At 42.3% G+C, this 19,256-nt stretch overlaps 1 protein-coding gene across 1 annotated transcript in view; it reads right to left on the bottom strand.

Annotated features, from left to right (window-relative positions):
- EIF2AK3 (eukaryotic translation initiation factor 2 alpha kinase 3) overlaps positions 1 to 19,256 on the bottom strand; it is a gene marked incomplete at its 3' end in the record, with an annotated part of 46,331 nt that overhangs the window by 4,292 nt on the left and 22,783 nt on the right. The window contains exons 3-13 of the mRNA XM_080620926.1: positions 17,724 to 17,918; positions 15,606 to 15,736; positions 13,360 to 13,594; positions 12,936 to 13,098; positions 11,403 to 11,540; positions 10,796 to 10,918; positions 9,589 to 9,809; positions 9,142 to 9,254; positions 8,014 to 8,136; positions 6,667 to 6,816; positions 4,690 to 5,458 (exon numbers count right to left, since the gene is read on the bottom strand). Of these exons, the coding sequence (XP_080477052.1) occupies positions 4,690 to 5,458; positions 6,667 to 6,816; positions 8,014 to 8,136; positions 9,142 to 9,254; positions 9,589 to 9,809; positions 10,796 to 10,918; positions 11,403 to 11,540; positions 12,936 to 13,098; positions 13,360 to 13,594; positions 15,606 to 15,736; positions 17,724 to 17,903 (2,346 nt within the window). The 5' untranslated portion in view covers positions 17,904 to 17,918. The remainder of the gene's footprint in view (positions 1 to 4,689; positions 5,459 to 6,666; positions 6,817 to 8,013; positions 8,137 to 9,141; positions 9,255 to 9,588; positions 9,810 to 10,795; positions 10,919 to 11,402; positions 11,541 to 12,935; positions 13,099 to 13,359; positions 13,595 to 15,605; positions 15,737 to 17,723; positions 17,919 to 19,256) is intronic.

Raw genomic sequence — 19,256 nt, 5'->3', positions numbered from 1 at the left:
TAATCTCTGAGTGCTAAACTCCTTTGCCAGCACATAGCACGTCATCTTAACGTTAAGTTGTAGAAACAGTGGAAATCTGGGAACAAGGTCTGCTTGTCAGCTGGTGCCATGCAGTTTAACTGTGGGAATATCTGTTTGCATAACCATTACAAGTTTATTTTTGATGGAAGCTCAAGAACTTTGCAATTCGTAAGAGCAGCAACAGTGAAAATGTGGCTTAACAGTGATGATGTGGCTGGTGGTACCAGCTTGTTTGCCAGGTACCACTATCTTTGGCTTAAGCTGCTGATAAGAGCCTGGAACTGAGATGCCCCCTTGCTAATGGTGCATATCAGAGATGGTTTTTCAAGAGATTTGCATCCTGGCTGATAAAATAGCACACACCAAATGAATGACTATTGCTTTGAGACATGACTGCTCTGCCTCAGTTACAAATAAAGCCAGGCACACAAAGTTCTGGGAGAACAGACTGATCCTGCAGGAAGAAGCATCAGGATTATTGCAGTTCTAGTGTCCTCAACATAAGAAGGACATGGAGCTGTTGGAACAAGTCCAGAGGAGGCCACGAGGATGATCAGGGGACTGGAGCACCTCCTGTATGGAGACAGGCTGAGAAAGTTGGGGCTGTTCAGCCTGGAGAAGAGAAGGCTGCGTGGAGACCTCAGAGCAGCCTTCCAGTATCTGAAGGGGGCCTACAAGGATGCTGGGGAGGGACTCTTCATCAGGGACTGTAGCAATAGGACAAGGGGTGATGGGTTTAAACTTAAACAGGAGAAGTTCAGGTTAGATATAAGGAAGAAGTTCTTTACTGTGAGGGTGGTGAGGCACTGGCACAGGGTGCCCCAAGAAGTGGTAAATGCTCCACCCCTAGTGGTGTTCAAGGCCAGGTTGGACAGAGCCTTGAGTGACATGGTCTAGTGTAAGGTGGCCCCATGGCAGGGGAACTGAATGATCTTAAGGTGCTTTCCAACCCAGACCATTCTATGATTCCTATGTATAGGGGAAGGGCTGAGGTGTGGTAAAGAGGCAGGTGCTGCTGGGCACGCTTCTCTTGGGATTCCTGGACCTTTCAGGCTGGGCAAACATGGCCCATGCTTCGTTGACATAAACCGTGGAACAGGAGGAGGCAGACAGATAGAGGGCAATATTTTTCCACAAGATTAAAGGACTACAAAGCTGACCTATTTCAAAGTCCACCTGACGTCCTCAGTTAAACACAAACTCACACTGTGCAAAAGAGAAAGGCAGAAAAAAGGCTTCTTGGTGGGTTTTCTTTTCAAGCAACAGCCAGCTCTGAGATGAGCACTACAGAAATAATTAGATAAAACTTGGTAGTTCCACAGTGCCCACATCCTGCCTCTCAAACTGCCTTCTGAGCCAGGTCTTATCTCCTGCTGTAGTTTCCTGTAACGAATATCACGTCCTTCAGAGTCACAGCTCAGCGCACAAAAGCTGCTACCCTGCGAATCCACAGCATCTCCAGGCTCTCTCTGAAGCATTCATACAGCACTCACCCTCTGACTGCACACCCACGCTGTTAGAAATCTTTATATCAGAATGTTAATGCTCAAGGCACAAACGTCGCCGTTAGGGATTTGTATCCCATTGCCTTGATCTCCATTCGCTGCCTCCTCCAACAAACACACAAGGAGCCAACAAGATCTGTCTTGCTTCACAGAGTGAGACTCTTTAACAGGAAGGTTTAATTCTCAGGCTTCTCTGCCTGAAAACAGATCCTGAATAGGCTGGCATATAGTTTCTACAAATTAAGGCAAGTGGATTACAGAACCATCACAGCATGGTTTGTGTTGGAAGGGACCTTAAAGCTCATCCAGTTCCAACCCCCTGCCACAGGCAGGGACCCCTTCCACTAGAGCAGGTTGCTCCAAGCCCCTGTGTCCAACCTGGCCTTGAACACTGCCAGGGATGGGGCAGCCACAGCTTCTCTGGGCACCCTGGGCCAGCGCCTCAGCACCCTCACAGGGAAGAGCTTCTTCAGATTTAAACAGAAGAGATTTAGGTTTTCAGCTATTGCAAATCACCAGCAAAAATAAGATCCCATTGGGAAAAAGGAAGTCTAAGGCAGGTGCATGCAATTCTGATTTAAATCCAAAGTATACAACTACCCTCTAGCTTAGTTATCTTGTCACCTGCACAAGGAAAATCCTTTCCTGATTCTTTCCATGAATATTCTATTGAAAAAGAATTCCCATTTTTCCATAGATATGAGTAAGATACTTACATATCTGGAGCACTATTTAATTCAATTAATGCTGCAAAATGTATCTAAGACTGTTCTTGCAGCTCTATGAACCTCATAGTTTCCTTTGAGCTGTCAAGCATGACCATGAGCTTATTCTTGATTCACTTGACAGACAAGACTTCTGTTTCTGTACTTCAAAAGAATCTGAACTGTGCCCTATTCGCTTGCCTAAACTCCCGCTCCCTTGTTCTTATGGTACCTCTGATGAGCAGGAGCCCAATTAACGCATCTCAATGTGCACTGTTCATTTCAATATTTAAAAGATATTCTTAAAGCTTTTTATATACATGCATACAGATTTATTTTCGCATAGACCAAGCAGGCTTTGTTCATGCCAATGTGACCTCTGCTATCAGCCAGCTCTGCCTCTAGCAAAGATAAAACAGCTTTGCAGGTTATTTGCCTGTTAGCGCTGATTGGATGGATGACCAATCTCTTGGGCACATTACAAAATTAGGTGGGATCTGTTCCAAGGGGCTTCTGAAAACTATGGAAAAACCCTAAATATACTGTTGTTTTGACCAAATTAATACATAATGGACAAATAAACTTCTGCGATCCAAGAATAACACCTATATACGCATGCAAGCTTTCTGAAGCCGGAAGTTGTTCATTCAGGGAGAGCATTTCAGAGTTGTTTATACCAAGTAAGCAAAATAAAATCTCTTGTTCAAATTGATGCCAGCATTGAACTTTCAAGCTGTTCCAAGAAAAGGCTACACAAGCGCTGACTGAACTCCCACAGTTTTAAGTGAAGATCTACATAAGTGTTACTGAACAGGGATCGGAGGGAAGATTCCAGAGTCACAACTGACAGTATTGTTAAGAAAGGTTATTTATGAACAGGCCCAGCAACGTATTAAGTGTGAGGATTTAATTACTTTTCTGGTCAGTTTCTTAAGCACTAAAGATTTGACGGACAACTGCTTCCAGGGAATTGCTTAATGCTGATGGAGAAGAAAATACTTGGATGGGATAGTGAGCTGTTTTAACTTTGAAGGATCCTTTCGGTGATCTCACATCTAAGATGGCATTACCTTTCATCTCTACCAATACCAAATGATTACCATCTGCGAAGCAGCAACAGCAGTTATAATAATTTCAGTATTAACTCCACTGAGGGAGGTACTAATTCCTCATCAAAGCAGGAAGGAGAAACAGGAATTACCTCTCCACCTTTGGCAAAAGCAACCCATTTCCTAGAGCTAAGACTAACTTTAGCTGTGCTCTTCAATTGAATTGTGGTATTTGGTAACACATACTGATGCTTCCAGTGCTAGAAGTTCAGCAAGATTAGGCACTAACACAGGATCAGAAGCAAAGTGAAAGGAAAGGTACAACGTTATGTTAAATGCCAGAGGTAAAAAACCAGCTTTCCCAGTCTTAACCGTCTGGATGTTATCAGACATATATATGTCTGATATATAGGTATAAGAAGATTATGAATCCTTCAGAAACCCACATTGTGATAGTTGACATTGACTCAGAATTCAACCCTAAGACAGTTTACACTTCGATCCTACAGCAGTAATACTTTATTACTTTCTCTAACGTGCTGCTCTTCGGCAGTATTGCTATAGAAAGAAGACGGAAAATACCAGAATTAGAATCATAGAATCATTTAGGTTGGAAAAGACTGTTAAAGATCATCGAATCCAACTGCACTCAACACTGCCGATTATCTGCTCCACTTGAAATGGTCGAACAGGATCCAAAATAGTTTTCTTTGCCACAGAGCTCAGCAACGAACAATCCTGTATAAAGAACCTGAATTAAAAGTGCCATAAACCAAATGCAACTGATGTGTGCCAGGTACAAGAAGTCTTGCTGTAAGAAAGACTTTAATTGCAATGAGAAATGATTAATGTTTATTTCCTGGAGCACTGCACCTCCAGATGATGGTACAGATATTAACTCCGCTTTTGTAACACTCAGGCTGAGGTCACTGATAAGAGTCAACTATCTTAGCAGGATTTGTCTTCAGTGCCATGATACTCCCACACCCAAAAATCACATTACCTGTATCCACAGCCTCATGACCTGTCAGTTTAAGGCAGACCTCAACACCAAGCTGAACAGCCTGGCATGGCTGTATCAGGAGCAGTCAAACTTGAAATTGCTGATGCTCAAGTCTGTAACGCAGTGGAGGGACAGCTACCCTGTGATGCCACTTGAGTCAATCCATGTGCTTTGGGGAATTTTAAAGCACTAGAGACCTTTGTATGATACTCTAGGCACAGATAATTCAATGATAACTCCAAAGATAATCTCAGGGTAGTAAACCTGAGAACGTTTGCCTATAGGACACAGGCAGTGAGACAACCAGTGATAACCAAAATTTGGGAAGTTCAAGCATTCAGTGATGATCAGGCCAATAAATGAAGTAAAACCCAACCCATTTCCTACAATAACCCATGAATACAAACCTTGAGATCCCTGTGCATTAATCCTTTGCTATGGAGAAAGTCAACCGCTTCAGCTATCTGCAGAAATATCTGCAGACACTCTGTCCTTTCCCTCTCCTCTATCATGCACCTTCTGCTCATCCAGTCTTTAAGGTTCTCTTTCCGGCACAGCTGCATCTGGATGTAAAGATACACCTTTGGAGAGGTGGGTTTCACTTTTTCTGCAATATTTTTAGAAAGGTCCAGGCTTAAACTTGTTGGCCTTGGTGGAGAAACAGAGAGGGGACTTCCTGAAGCAGATTTCTTGTTATCAGATTCCTCTGTACTTTTGGCCTTCTCCTCAGAAAGACCCTCACCACGTGAAACACCGACTTTATCTTCCTTACTAGAAGCGTTTCCACAACCAGAATCCTCAAACACGATAGAAGAGGAGGTCCCCTCCTTCAGGTGTACAACAGGGACAGCCGACGAACATGTTTCCAAGGAGTCACACAGCTTGTTATTGTTGATAGTGCTGTCTTCTACATCACAGCCAGTAAGGACACTGTCCTGAAGGTTCAAGAGCGGATCTTCTGACTGGTGTAAGTCCCTGTTGTCCGTCTCAGAAAATTCGAGAGGGGAACACTGGCTTCCAGATGAATCAAACTGACTACAGGGTATTCCCACAGACCCTACCCTCTCCCATGAAGTGGTAATAACTTCAACGTGCTCCTTTGTAGAAAATGGCTCTGTTCTGATCTTAAATGATGGGACATCCATTGGACTGGGAGAACTGAGTGGCCAGTCAGTGCTGGAAAAACAAAATCAAGAGGTCAATGCTACAGAACTTCATTCCACTAAAGATGCATGCTTAGAAGCCCAGGTTTTAACAACTGCTACCTCTGAGAACCCTGTCATACCCTAATGGTAAATGACTAGCCAAGGGTGGGAATCACTAATAACCAGGATTTAGCATGCATTTTTCTTAGGAGGGTAATGCTTTCTCATTGAGTGTCGATAAAGGAAGATCTGGCAAGCTCTGCTGCCTGGATTCCCAATGTGCAATCAGGCTTATCTTCAGCTGGAAAAAATTCAGTCCTATAGAACACGCATTGCAATGAGTATTTAAAGTGCCTTGGCAGAATTACAGCTGCAAAATGTTAATTTGATGCCTGAAATATAAAGGTCACTGTATTCTAAAATCATTAGGCATGTAAAGATGTTATTATGAGACCACTATTATTTGTATTAGGCTTCATTCTTTAACTGCTAAAATACACCCACTTTTTCCTTTCTCTTAACATCCTCCAACTCCTTTATCCAGTTTTCCATTTTTAACCTACTCCTACCAAGCTTTAGAAATAGTCACTCTGATTATCCCTCCTATTTCTGCTAAAATAAATTCATTGCAGCACTGGAGTACTGAATCAGATCCATCTAAACCAAGCCAACAAAAAGGAAGAAAGCAGTGCAAAGGAACAAAGAGGACAGAGATGCCGAAGTTTAAAACTGAATCACAGTAGCAATGCTCCGACCTTCCAACCACCCAAAGATTCAATGACAGAATTTAAATTAGGAACAAGATGCTTCCTAAGCTGAAAGAAGGACCTTAACACAACAGAGGACCCAAAAAGGTCCAAAGAGGGTGGTGAGGCACAGGAACAAGTTGCTTAAAGAAGTGGTAAACGTTCCATCCCTGGCAGTGCTCAAGGTCAGGCTGGACAGAGCCTTGCACGACATGCTCTAGTGTGAAGCGCCCTTGCCCACAGGAGGGGGTTGGAACTTGATGATCCTAAGGCCCTTTCCAACCCTAACTATTCTATGGTTCTATGATAAATCAAGAGACACTACGCACAAGAGTGAAATATTTGTACCTTGCTTAATTGAAAGGTTGACACAATAAGTTAATAACCATCTCTTTCCTACACAGTCTTTCCATCTTCCTGGATCATCTACCAGTTCTGCAATTCTGTTGATGCACAACCTCAAACTCAGCTGTTAAAAACCCCCATGAGTTACCTTTCATCTTTTAACCACTGCTCATCCATCTTTTCTTGCCATCTCTCCGGTGGAGCTTCCAGCCATGCATTGAAGTACCGCACAATACCTGGATGCTCAAGTTTAGCCAAGGCCTTGACTTCTCGCATCACCTTTTCACGAGCCAGCTCCCTACAATGTGGGGTGAGGAGAAAAACAGAGACGTGGTCACATAAAGCAACAGAAGAGTACAGAAACTTCTGCAAAGGAATTTAATCAAAGCTATGTCTTAAATCCCCCAGAGTAAATCCTTTAGGTTAGAAGTGTGGAGCAGCAGTATGTGCTCATAATGGCTAAGTATTTAGTCATCCCTTTTCAAATTACAGGCAGCAAAACTGAGAAGAAAAGGTTCATCTTGCTCTTAGCTGTTTACAGGATAGGAAAAACACCACTGAACAGCAATAGTCTACAGGGATGTAGAAGACACTGACACAAAAGAAGACAGACAGCGATACCTTAGTATTTCTTTCGTAACTGGCATAACATAAGGAGACTGCATAAAGACTATCTCCATTCTATGCACAGGAAAGCAAGTAGCCTGCTATTTATTGAGGTAATTAATCTCTCTTCTTAAGACTGAAACTGGATGAAATGAAGTCAGATGGTTTTATTCAACGGATCTGAATATGCTTGGAAAAGAATTTAGGCTACCTTAAACTTCTGAACAAAGCCTTTTATCTTAAATAGTCACATTTATTTAATGCATTCAAAAAAGTAGTCATTCTAGATTTGATAGCTTTACCCCCTCCCTCTACTGGCCTGCCTGTTGCTGTTCTAACTTGAGATATCCAGAAGCAGTGTCTCCCATCTCCCACTAAAAGGAACTGCTGCAAGCTCTGTGTAGGGTAATTCAGCAGCTTGGCTTGACCACCTATGACTGAAAGAAAAGGTAGGGGTTGTGGGACCAGAAAATGAAACAAATGGACAAATGGAGTCAGAAAAGCTGGTGAGGGAGAGAGAAAAGAAAGAGAAGGTGAAGTAGGAAAGGTAAGGAGAGGAAGGAGAGAAGCAAATTAACAGTGCTACAAATAACTGGTCCTGTTATCAAAGGCTCTAGTCATCAAGGAAATCAAAGGAGTTCCCATGTAGCCGCAGCATCCTCACAAGTGTCCTGCTATGCAAGTATTTTAGCCAGGCAGGTCACCCTTCTGCTGTGATTGCACATGCCAAATCCTCGGTGCCAAAACTAAGCAGGCCCCCCCATTAAAAAGTATGTCATTCATCCTAATGAAATATCTGGGACATCAGTTCAGGAACAGATGGTTCAGTGTAGGATGGGATCCCACCATTCATTCATTACTTCTGTATCTCAACAAACTCATTCATTACCTGTTAGGTAAACGGATCCTTTTGATAGCATAGTTGCAGTCATCCACTTTATTTTTGGCTTCAAAAACAACTCCAAAGCCTCCACGACCCAGACACTGAATTGGTTCAAAATCTGTCAGGTATCTGGGAGAAGAGGGGTGTGAGGAAGGGAGGATAGACAAGAAAAATGCATTAGTATAATAGAAAAATAACTTCTGACTAAGAGTGAAATACTTTTGCACAGGCAAAACATGTTAATTGACTTGAAGCACCTCTTATCTTTCTTCCTGTTCACCCACTGAGGCAATCAGATGGTTACCTACTTATGAAATGCACTGAGTTGCTGATTATGCCTTTATTCAGTGTCTATCACAACCCAGCAAGTTCCTTTATGCATGCACATGACAAACTGAAGAAGTTTTTCAGAGTATTAGGTACATACTTACTGGATCATGGATCACGAGTATGCAGCCTACGTTTTTATACCCAAAAGAAGTGGTGCCAGCTAAGTACTTTCTAAATCATGATGTGCCTTTAACTCCACCCCAAATACCTATTTCTGCAACTAGTCTTCTAAGCATCCCTTCTGAAACATTACTGTTCTTAAATCTCATTACGTTACTTATTCTTCCTCATTTTACATACTCCAATTCTTACTTGCAGTAAGTTGCTAATGTTCAGGATATGGTCACATCTTAACCAGAGTATCATAACATTCCCCTATACACCCTTCTGTCTTAACCAACTCCTTCACAGCAGGAGCAAAGGTGTGTTCCAGATATAGTCTGCTTATTCTGCAGAGCATCGTGTTTCCATCTGCAATTGCCTTTTTCTACTTTAGTCCATAAACACAGAAACAGAGGGAGTAAACACTGCTCATAACCTTCAAGAATCTATCTTCCACTTTACGTATCAGTAGCAAATAGGAGAGCAACATTCCTGATCACAGGTATCCTGTAGACTCCTCAGGATTGCTTAGACTAATCATAACTGCAATCTCCCATCAGTAACGGGTGACAGGGTTCTTTATGCCTGTTGCCAATCATCCTGAGAAGTTGGAGGACTAGAGTACAAAAGAACAAGTGAACACCTACTCTTCCCTCCACATAGACTACAAGCCCTGTACATGTTGTGTTGAACTGAGCTCACCTTGACACATATCCAGAGTTCTTGACATCACTCCAGCTGCCTTCTTTAACATCTCCACAAGTGGGCTCATATTTACTATCAGTCTGACACTGTGTTTCAGATTCCTTCCGCAGCTAGCAAGGATGGCCAAAACAAGAACAAAAACCAACCACATTCAATTCCTTAAGTACTTGACACCAGTTTGTACTCTTAGAGATGGCATTTAATTTCAGTGTAAATATCTCCAAAGGCATCAGGCATGGCTGAAGCAGCCTAATCTGCTTGCTGAAGCAGTTAAACAAATTATACATAGCAGCTGACAGCCTTCATGGATAGATTAAACAATAAATTTAGGCTTTTGATTCTGTCATCTCAGTAGTTATTAACTTACTGCTACTCATTGCAGACTCAAAACTGAAAGGCTGCAGTAACACCTTTTGTACTTAGGATTCAGAAACAAATACTTACTCTGCCGTAGGGATGGGGATGGAAAAGTTTGCGCACAATAAAAGTTGTGGCCACAATGCAGAAGATAATGGTGCCAACAATTTCTTTCCACCAGTGAAGCAGCAGAACAGGATCTTTTTTACGAATGTTCTTGTAATTTGTATCCTCAAAAAACCCAACAGTGATCTGGGTGCTACGTTTGTTTCTCTCTCTCTTGTAGTAGGGTAAGTAATAACCGTTATCTGTGGATAAAAGACACAAGGAGGACATAGATTTTTACTTGTAGGTAACTACAAAACAATTTTGTGTTCTCATTAACACGTTTTCTCTACAGATACAGGGTATTTTCATCTATGTGCCCCATAACTTTAAGTGGCACATAGTAAATTCAGTTAATAAAGGTTGTGGATTCCATGGCAAGCTGTTCAGCCTGGAGAAGAGAAGGCTGCGTGGAGACCTCAGAGCAGCCTCCCAGTATCTGAACGGGGCCTACAAGGATGCTGGGGATGGACTATTCATTAGGGACTGTAGTGACAGGACAAGGGGTAAAGGGTTCAAACTGAAACAGGGGAAGTTTAGATTGGATCTAAGGAAGAAATTCTTTACCGTTGGGGTGGTGAGGCACTGGAATGGGTTGCCCAGGGAGGTTGTGAATGCTCCATCCCTGGTGGTGTTCAAGGCCAGGTTGGATGAGGCCTTGGGTGACATGGTTTAGTGTGAGGTGTCCTTGCCTATGGCAGGGGGGTTGGAACTAGATGATCTTATGGGTCCTTTCCAACCCTAACTATTCTATGATTCTATGATTCTAAGTACGTCTCACATCAAAAGTTTACCACTTTGGAACGCCTGACCACTCATAGCTTTAACCCAGAATATCTTCCATATGGAAAACTTTATATTGCCAGGATGAGTCTCTATAGACTGTTACCAAATTGTGAAAAACACAATTCACAAGCTTCTTCCATTTGGACCAGCCACCAGTGGCAATGGCAGTACACACAGTACCTCTGCAGCAGCAATTTCCAGCACTCTGAAGTGCTTTGTGTGGCACTAATTGTTCACACACTATTTCGCTGTCCTAGTTTAGGCAGTAATTTCCTAGCGCATTAAATGATAAAAAAGATACACATATTAAGATCAAACAAATGGCCATTTATTGAATTTCACAGATAATAAATGGGCAAATTAGGCTATTTGAAACACTTCAACATTTGGAACCTCCACCTACCATATGGATACTGCAGAACTGAAAGTGCTCCGTTACTGTACTCTTCATGAGAATACTTGTCATTGCTGAGACACTTATCGAACTCGTCAGACCCCACCAACACTGGAGTCCTGGAAGGAGAATCTAAGCATAGAAAAGACAGCTTTCTGAGCTGAATACTTACATTATTTGATACTATTTTAATGAGAATTCCAATGGCATAATCTTAGAAAACATCTCGTGGACCAGATTGTCAGAATCAAAGCTAATGCAAGGAAACATTAAGATGGGGATTTTAAGTTAACAGTTACTTATCACCACTCCCCCTTGCCAAAATACTATTTTTGGACAAGTAATTCAATCATATTCACATCACTGCAAAAAACTTCTTCCTCTTTTAGAGGGCCCAACTTTTCATTACTCAAAAAGATCCTGTTAAATTCATAGTACAAGAAAAAAAGACATTAAACATTAGATTAGAAAAGGATAAACAATTAATAAAGCACAGAGTTCCTGAACTGGTTTATAGCTGGAAACACTGGACTAGTTTGAAACACACTGGAAATCAGAAAGATGTCCTGTCCTTTCAGAGTTAAGACAGCAAATGAAACTCTCAATTGTTACTTACGGATTAAAGGTTTCCATTTGATTTTGGGAAGCGGAGTAATGGCATTATCATTCCTGGACTCCAGAGCCTTTGGGTTGGTGGGGAATTTCTCAGAAATTCTGACAGATGATTGGAGATACAACTGGCCCCTGTACATACCTGAATAATAAACCAGAGAGTACATTAGTCTTAAGGTTAAGTTCTCTTCATGCCTAGAATAAAACTGTCCAGTTAAAACACGTGGTTGAACATATTCCTTCATATTCTGAGAACCTGAGATACTGACTCTTAATAGGGTGGGTGAATTCAAGCAGTATGCTCCCTCTGCTCTCAAAAAGCAAGAGATAAGAACATCTCATTTTCACTGTTGGAGAGCTGGTGCTACAGAAGAATTCCATCAATTTTAAGAGCCATAAAGCAGTTTCGCCTTTGCATAGGTAAGACTTCTTTCAAACTTCCCTTGTTAATGCTGGTACAGATTACTCCTCAGCAGACATTACTAAGAAGGTTTCCATCTGGCTTCTTTGTGTAACCACTAAGAGGAAGGCTACAAGGTGTAAGGAATTATAGGAAAAGGCTAAGGCAAACAAAGTATTAGCAAACCAAGGCACGTTTACATCCCAGAGAGGAAGGACGACCTGGGGCCACTCTATTTCAAATTATCACAAACCACATCAAATGAATTCTGACAGCTGGATGAAAACTGAGTCACACAAAACCTTAACTGAAATTTCTTCATGGTAAGTTCTGTAATCAGCATAAAGGAAAAAAATCAATGTGACAAATTAGTGGGCTGGAGGGAGATATTGCTTATTGCTTACTGAGCAGTTAGACTGTTAGCTATAACCCTATATTTAAAAGTTGCAAGACTTTCTACCATCTCCAATGTACTGAAACTACAAAGCAGTGAACACTTTGGAACCCAAAGGGAAAAGATTTATGGTTTTGAAATGTTTTTATTTTTAAAAAGAGGAAAAAAAGGGGAAAAAGAAATCAATCTTTTAATTATCACTGTTGAGGCTTAACACTCATAGATATTAATTCTGCCATAGCCAAAGGTATACTGTACCTTCTAAAATGGGTACGCAGAACTCTTGCCTTTGAATGACAACAGGAGAGATGACCAGAGCAGACTAGGAAGAGATGAAAACACATCTCTACTTTGTCAAAGTCTCTATATCAAGTCAAGGTGCCTTTCTGGGATATATGGTGCTGTTCGAGGCCAGGTTGGAGAGAGCCTTGGCTGACATGGTTTAGTGTGAGGTGTCCCTGCCCATGGCAGGGGGGTTGAAACTAGATGATCTTCAGGTCCTTTCCAACCCTAACTATTCTATGATTCTATGCTTCTATATATGTTAGTGAAGCCTCAATTTGGGGGCTTTATAAAGCAATGTGAGTTAAGTTAAAGAGCCTTCATTATACAGAGTATCAAACTGCACATGTTACAGCTCCTCTTAACTGTAATCTACCAGTACAGAAAGATCTGCTTTACTACAACCTCAGCAGAGAAAAGAATAACTTTTACTACAGAAAATGCTGCAGTCTGTGTCTCACCCAAATAGACACTGGATTCTGTGGCCCCTCTGGCAGCTTCCACAAGATCTTCTTCATCTTCCAGTACTTCATTGTTCGCAGTGTAACTTGTGTCATCAAACAGACTGATTGGAATTACTTTGCCATCCTTAACCAGCCATGCAGAAGCAATTGGAGTGCAAAACTGAAGAAGAGAGATGGAACTGGAACATTAGTGTTGTATTAACTAGATATTATATATAACTAATGATAACCAATGTGCTGAATTCCTTTTTTTAGATTTTCCTAACAGATATAGCAGCTCAAAGTCAGGTTTTCAGTTAAAAAAAGTGCAAGGAGATGTGTGTTCTTTACAAAGCACCTGAAACCGAAGATAAAAGACAACATCTATGATGCTGCACAACTTCTGCTTTTATAACATTTAATACTTCATCTTTTTCCCTACCTGGTATTCCCATTCCAGATGTCCTCCTCGTTTGTTAAAAGCCATCACCTTCCAGTCAGCTACTGAGACCTTTATCACTGTGTCTTTCATCATAGCTTCCTGCTCATCCACATCTGAAATGATTTTTGTTTCTTCTTTGTTCACATTCGATTTAAAATTGCTCTCAATGTATCCTGCTCTGGTTTCAATATCTGGGATGTAGCGCAGCTCGAAGTGACCAACACTGAAGTTCCACCTTACAGAAAGAGAGAAAGACTTTGTAGAAACAACTTATGTATTCCAAGGCAGCCCCAAATCCTCCATTCAGAAGACTCAAACTGAATTACCTGTCTTTTACCCAAATTTTCACAGTGAACTCTCAGATTGTCAGATGAACACAATTGTACCAGGAGGGGGAGTGCTAATCCCGAATACAAACGGAACAAGCTAAGAAATCTTGTTCAACAGGAAGGGGGAGTTGAGAAAAGAACAAGTGAAGTAGGTCCAGTGGCATTAAAAGCTTTGTATATGCAGAAGGCAGTTTAAATCATGAAGTAGTACGGTTGGGTCTGCTTAGTAGGAAAACACCTAACAAGAAGAAGATGTCCCTGCCCCTGGCAGGGGGGTTGGAACTGGATGATCTTAAGGTCCTTTCCAACCCAAACCATTCTATGATTTAAGAAGCAACATTCTACACAAGACATATTTCCCTTCATTACTAAAGCATATTTAATTTGAAATGTAAGGTTTTTCACAATGAGGGAGAGACAATGCTTCTTTTGTTGTTTTAATCCCACACACAGCCTAACACAGCAGCTCTTTGACAGGCACTTCATGAAACCAGGACCGCTCATGCCCCATAGGTTGACACCAAAAAAGGACAACGGTATAAAGAACAGTTGTTTTGTGTAGCCAAAAGCTCTGTAATTTTTCTAAACCAAATAATTAGTGCAGAAACTGAACATTATTCTCAGGATGGATAATTATTTTCTCTTTTTCCCCCATGATACAGCCCAACATTGTAGAGGATACAGGTGGGAAAGGATGGCAAGTTTGTGCTTCAACAGCTGACAGGGGGAAAATACTTCTTGAACAGTATGTTTGGGTACTCCAAGTTTCTTAGGACCAGGCTGGCAGGCACCAGGAGCCCAAACTGTCTCCTTAAAGAATTTATTTTAGATTCAGTTGATTTATTAGAAGTTGTTCTTTCTTTGGATCAAACCCCCTGTAAACCCCATAGCAGCCATACGGTGTCAGATGGAAAGCATCTCTGTTCTTGGTGCTCAAGATGTGATATCTGGTTTTGAAAGAGATGCACCAAGGAAAAGCACATTTTCATGATGTGCCTTTCCCTGCCAATTTAAGTCTCCAAGAGCCACAGGACCCACGATTTCTCTTTCCACACACCCAATCTGCTGATCTATTTGAGCTCTGATTAGATTCTCGCAGATACGCTACAGATGCACAACCTGTCAAATCCTGCTGCAAACAGAAGAGGGAGCAGGGGAACAGGGAATGACTATTTTTCCACTAAATTGTTGGGCTGTTACCGTTATCTCTGTATGACAACCAGACTTTTAAACCTGGATTTGATGAAGTGGGTTTTGCTGGGCTTTTTTAGTAGGATAAATGTCTGTGTTTTTAAAGAAATCTTGATGTATTCAGACTTCCAAGTGACAGCATTGAGGAAGTCACAGACTGAATCATTCTCCACAGCTTGTAAAGAACAGACCACCTACGTTGTGAAATGAACAAAGTGGATTTAAGAATGGGGCTAAAAAAAGTAAGAAGACTGAATACATGTTAAAATATCAACTTAAAACGAAAGCTAAAGGCATCAAGTATAGAAAAGTGAGAGTTACCATGAGTAGGTGAAGAATTTACAACTGAATCAGTAGGTCGTAAGACGACTTTTAAACTGGCTCCTTTTGTACAGAGTTAGAACAAACCTTAGTGACATTTGCAGAGCAGTGACAAACTGTTTTAAGGGGTGCAAAGACAAGGAAAGTAAAGCTTGATTTAGAGGAATAAATGTGCACCCATCTTTTCTATTTAATCAGATAGAAAACTGAAGTTCAAGGCAATTTACAAAAGCACTGAGAGCAAAGGGGTCAGGTAGTAGCCAACCATCTCATGCATTCCTTTGGTTAACAACCTAAACTCCCTTGTGCAATTCCTAGTATAAGGAGAGTAAAAAGAAGGTCAAGTCCTTAAAACATTATGTATTAAGAACTACTGGATTGTCTCTGGACAACTCTCACACTTACTTCTCATTGCCACTGCGTGGTCCAACAGCACGGACTGTTTTCTGGGTTCGGTGTAATAGAAGCGTCTCTTCTTGTTCCGTTCCATCATCATCCCACCGGCGACAGCCCATAGCTGAGCAGATGTACTTCACCTAAGGGACAGGGTGAGAGACTCACACTTGCTTCCAAGTTCTGAAGAACTTCAAGACAAACCAATGTAATGAACAGCAATATTCAAAGCTAACAATCCTTACAACACATTTTTGGCTCACGGGCAATTTAGAACTCTGTGATGTTAAACGCTTGACTTAAGGGATGTTGAAAAGCCCGGCTTAAGAGATAAGGGCTTTTTGAAACTAGGCTTTTCAAAAGATTACACTAAGTCTAAAGTTTGGGCTATTTTGAGTACCTATGGACTATACTTTGCACATATTTCTACTTCTAATAGCAAGAAATGTTAGATCTCTCTTTCCCACTGTTTCTACAGGCATCAAAAGAACATGTCGGCAAGACCTACAGCGTAATTCTGCTTTTGTGGCATGGTTGTCTCAGCATAACTCTATTAGCTTCAAATGAAGTACTACTGATTTCTATAAAACGGTGCAGAACCTTCCCCCCCCTTTGCCTTGTCAGCTATTAAAGGCGAAAGAAGAACTCATTTAACACTCACAGTTGCACAGACTTTTAAACAGTCCCAATCTCAAACACAACTTGGGTTATACGGGCAACTGTGTTTTGAAAAGGGAGCTGAACACATTTGCAGGAAGTCTGAATCAACGTCATACTGTCAAACAGAAACTGAACATGAGCTGGCAGTGTGCGCTCGCAGCCCAGAAAGCCAACCGTATCCTGGGCTGCATCAAGAGGAGCGTGACCAGCAGGTCCAAGGAGGTGATCCTGCCCCTCTGCTCTGCTCTCATGAGACCTCACTTGGAGCATTGTGTGCAGTTCTGGTGTCCTCAACATAAAAAGGACATGGAACTGTTGGAACAAGTCCAGAGGAGGCCACGAGGATGATCAGGGGCTGGAGCACCTCCTGTATGGAGACAGGCTGAGAAAGTTGGGGCTGTTCAGCCTGGAGAAGAGAAGGCTGCGTGGAGACCTCAGAGCAGCCTCCCAGTATCTGAAGGGGGCCTACAAGGATGCTGGGGATGGACTCTTCATTAGGGACTGTAGTGACAGCACAAGGGGTAACGGGTTCAAACTTAAACAGGGGAAGTTTAGATTGGATCTAAGGAAGAAATTCTTTACTGTAAGGGTGGTGAGGCACTGGAATGGGTTGCCCAGGGCAGTTGTGAATGCTCCATCCTTGGCGGTGTTCAAGGCCAGGGTGGATGAGGCCTTGGGTGACATGGTTTAGTGTGAGGTGTCCCTGCCCATGGCAGGGGGGTTGGAACTGGATGATCTTAAGGTCCTTTCCAACCCTAACTATTCTATGATTCTATGATAAGTAGTTTATAACTTCTGTGTATGACTTTAAAAGGTAAGGAGAACTTTTCCCAAGAGATAGTAAACTCGCTGACAATAACTACAAGTCCTAGACTCTTGCACATGATGAACGTTTTTCTTGTTTTCCTTAGTTGTGGAGAAATCTGAAATCAGTTGTGAAAAAGCGTATCATCTGAAGCCTTCTTTGATATGCTGAATAGCAAAGTCTACTTCAAGCAGAGCTATATGACAAAGCTGAACTCCTCTTGTAGAAAGCAGTAATCCTTCTTTTTTCCCCTCACTCACCTCTGCTCACAAAACCCCTGTCCCTTCCCTTGTGCTGGCTCTGGCACTGCCCAACCCCTGGCTGAGCTACAGCTAACCCAGCAGAAAACTAATTCAATCAAAACTGAAGTTTTCTGTTGGGTTAGCAAGCTGATTCAGCTCAGCAAAGAATGAGACGTGTTCAAGGCAGCACAGGGGATACAGCAGGAACTTGCAGGCAGGAGGAGACTGCAGCAAGGGGTTCAGCTACACCCTCTAATTGCACTGTTAAATTTACTCCATTCCACTGCATTTGTTGCCCAAGAAGCTCAGATTCTGCTCTTTTGTGCCATGCTTGAGCTGCACTGCAGTTTAAATCTCAAGAGCAACCTATTTGCAAGACAATGCTTGGAACACACATACACAAGGCAACTTTCAGGCTCTTACCTTCCCTGAGTATGAGCTCAGCCCATAGGTTGTCAGAGACTTTCCCCCGACTAAGACAACGTCCTCGCCAAATTTGTAGGATGACTCGAGAAGAGATTCAACTGTGAAAGGAACTGCTTCCATGCTCTCTCGGTCCCGATCCCACTGGAACAGGTCCCCATCCAAGGAAGGGATTATCATCTTATTTCCAAATACCTAAAACGGTTGAATGGATGGTTAGCTACCATTTAACCACTATTTTATCAAAACACACAGATCACAAATGGAAACAGAAACACTGCATAAGGAAGTATAGTGCATTTATATCCCAGTCTCTTTTGAGTCCCCATCTGGAGCAATGGATTCAGCATGGGGCCTCCAACACAAGACAGACATGGATCTGTTTGAGCGAGTCCAGAGGAGGCCATGGAGATGCTGCGAGGGCTGGAGCAGCTCTGCTCTGGAGCCAGGCTGAGAGAGCTGGGCTGGGGCAGCCTGGACAAGAGAAGGCTCCTGAAGGGGAGACCTTAGAGCAGCTCCAGTGCCTAAAGGGGCTGCAGGAAACCCGGAGAGGGGCTTTGGACAACGGCCTGTAGGGACAGGCCAAGGGGAATGGCTTTAACCTGCCAGAGGGGAGACTGAGATGAGCTCTTAGGCAGAAGCTCTTCCCTGCGAGGGTGCTGAGGCGCTGGCCCAGGGTGCCCAGAGAAGCTGTGGCTGCCCCATCCCTGGCAGTGTTCAAGGCCAGGTTGGACACAGGGGCTTGGAGCAAGCTGCTCCAGTGGAAGGTGTCCCTGCCCGTGGCAGGGGGTTGGAACTGGATGAGCTTTGAGGTCCCTTCCAACACAAACCAGCCCGTGATGATTTTATGATTTTATTTTATGGTTTCATAACCCAGAGCATGATATTTCAAAGTTATACTGAAGACAGAAAAGTTTCAGGCATTCAAATCAAACCCATATTTCACTCTTCTTAGTTAAAAAAAACCAAAACCCAAACCAAACAGCTCAGTGTGTGACATTTCTTCCACTTTAAACAAAACATTCTCAAACTCAATCAGATGACAGATTAGCATTCATCCAACTGCTGAAAATATGCTACAGGGAGAAAAGCATTCTTGAAGAGACAGTCACTGGTTAAAGTGCAAGTTTTGCAGAGTCTTTGTGACAGTTTCAAGACAGTTGCATTGGCGGTACAGTTCTACTTCATTGTTGTTTTTTCCCAGGCTAGTTTACTGCGAAGCACAGAACCAGTCACTCTCATTAGATTAGGAGACTGAATTCAGTTTTAAATGAAGAGCTGAAGCTCTTTGTGAACTCTTTTACCATTAAAGACTACTCCAGAATATCCTCCTACAAAGCAGAGAGTGCAGTTATCATCCAGATCAGAGTTCATATTTCACCTTTGCTTTTCCAGACAGTCCAACCTATCTTCTCCCCAGAATTCCTTATGGTTAAATACACCGTTCCTTTAAAATCTGCCTGGCTTTTTCTTAAACACACAAGTCAAAAATCCTCTTCCCCAGGATACAGCATCTCATCCATTACACTGAGA

The sequence above is a fragment of the Psittacula echo genome (assembly GCF_963264785.1).
Source record: "Psittacula echo genome assembly, chromosome: 1".
NCBI lineage: Eukaryota > Metazoa > Chordata > Aves > Psittaciformes > Psittacidae > Psittacula > Psittacula echo.
Note: the sequence above shows the minus strand (reverse complement) of the source record. Positions and strands in the feature narration are given on the sequence as shown.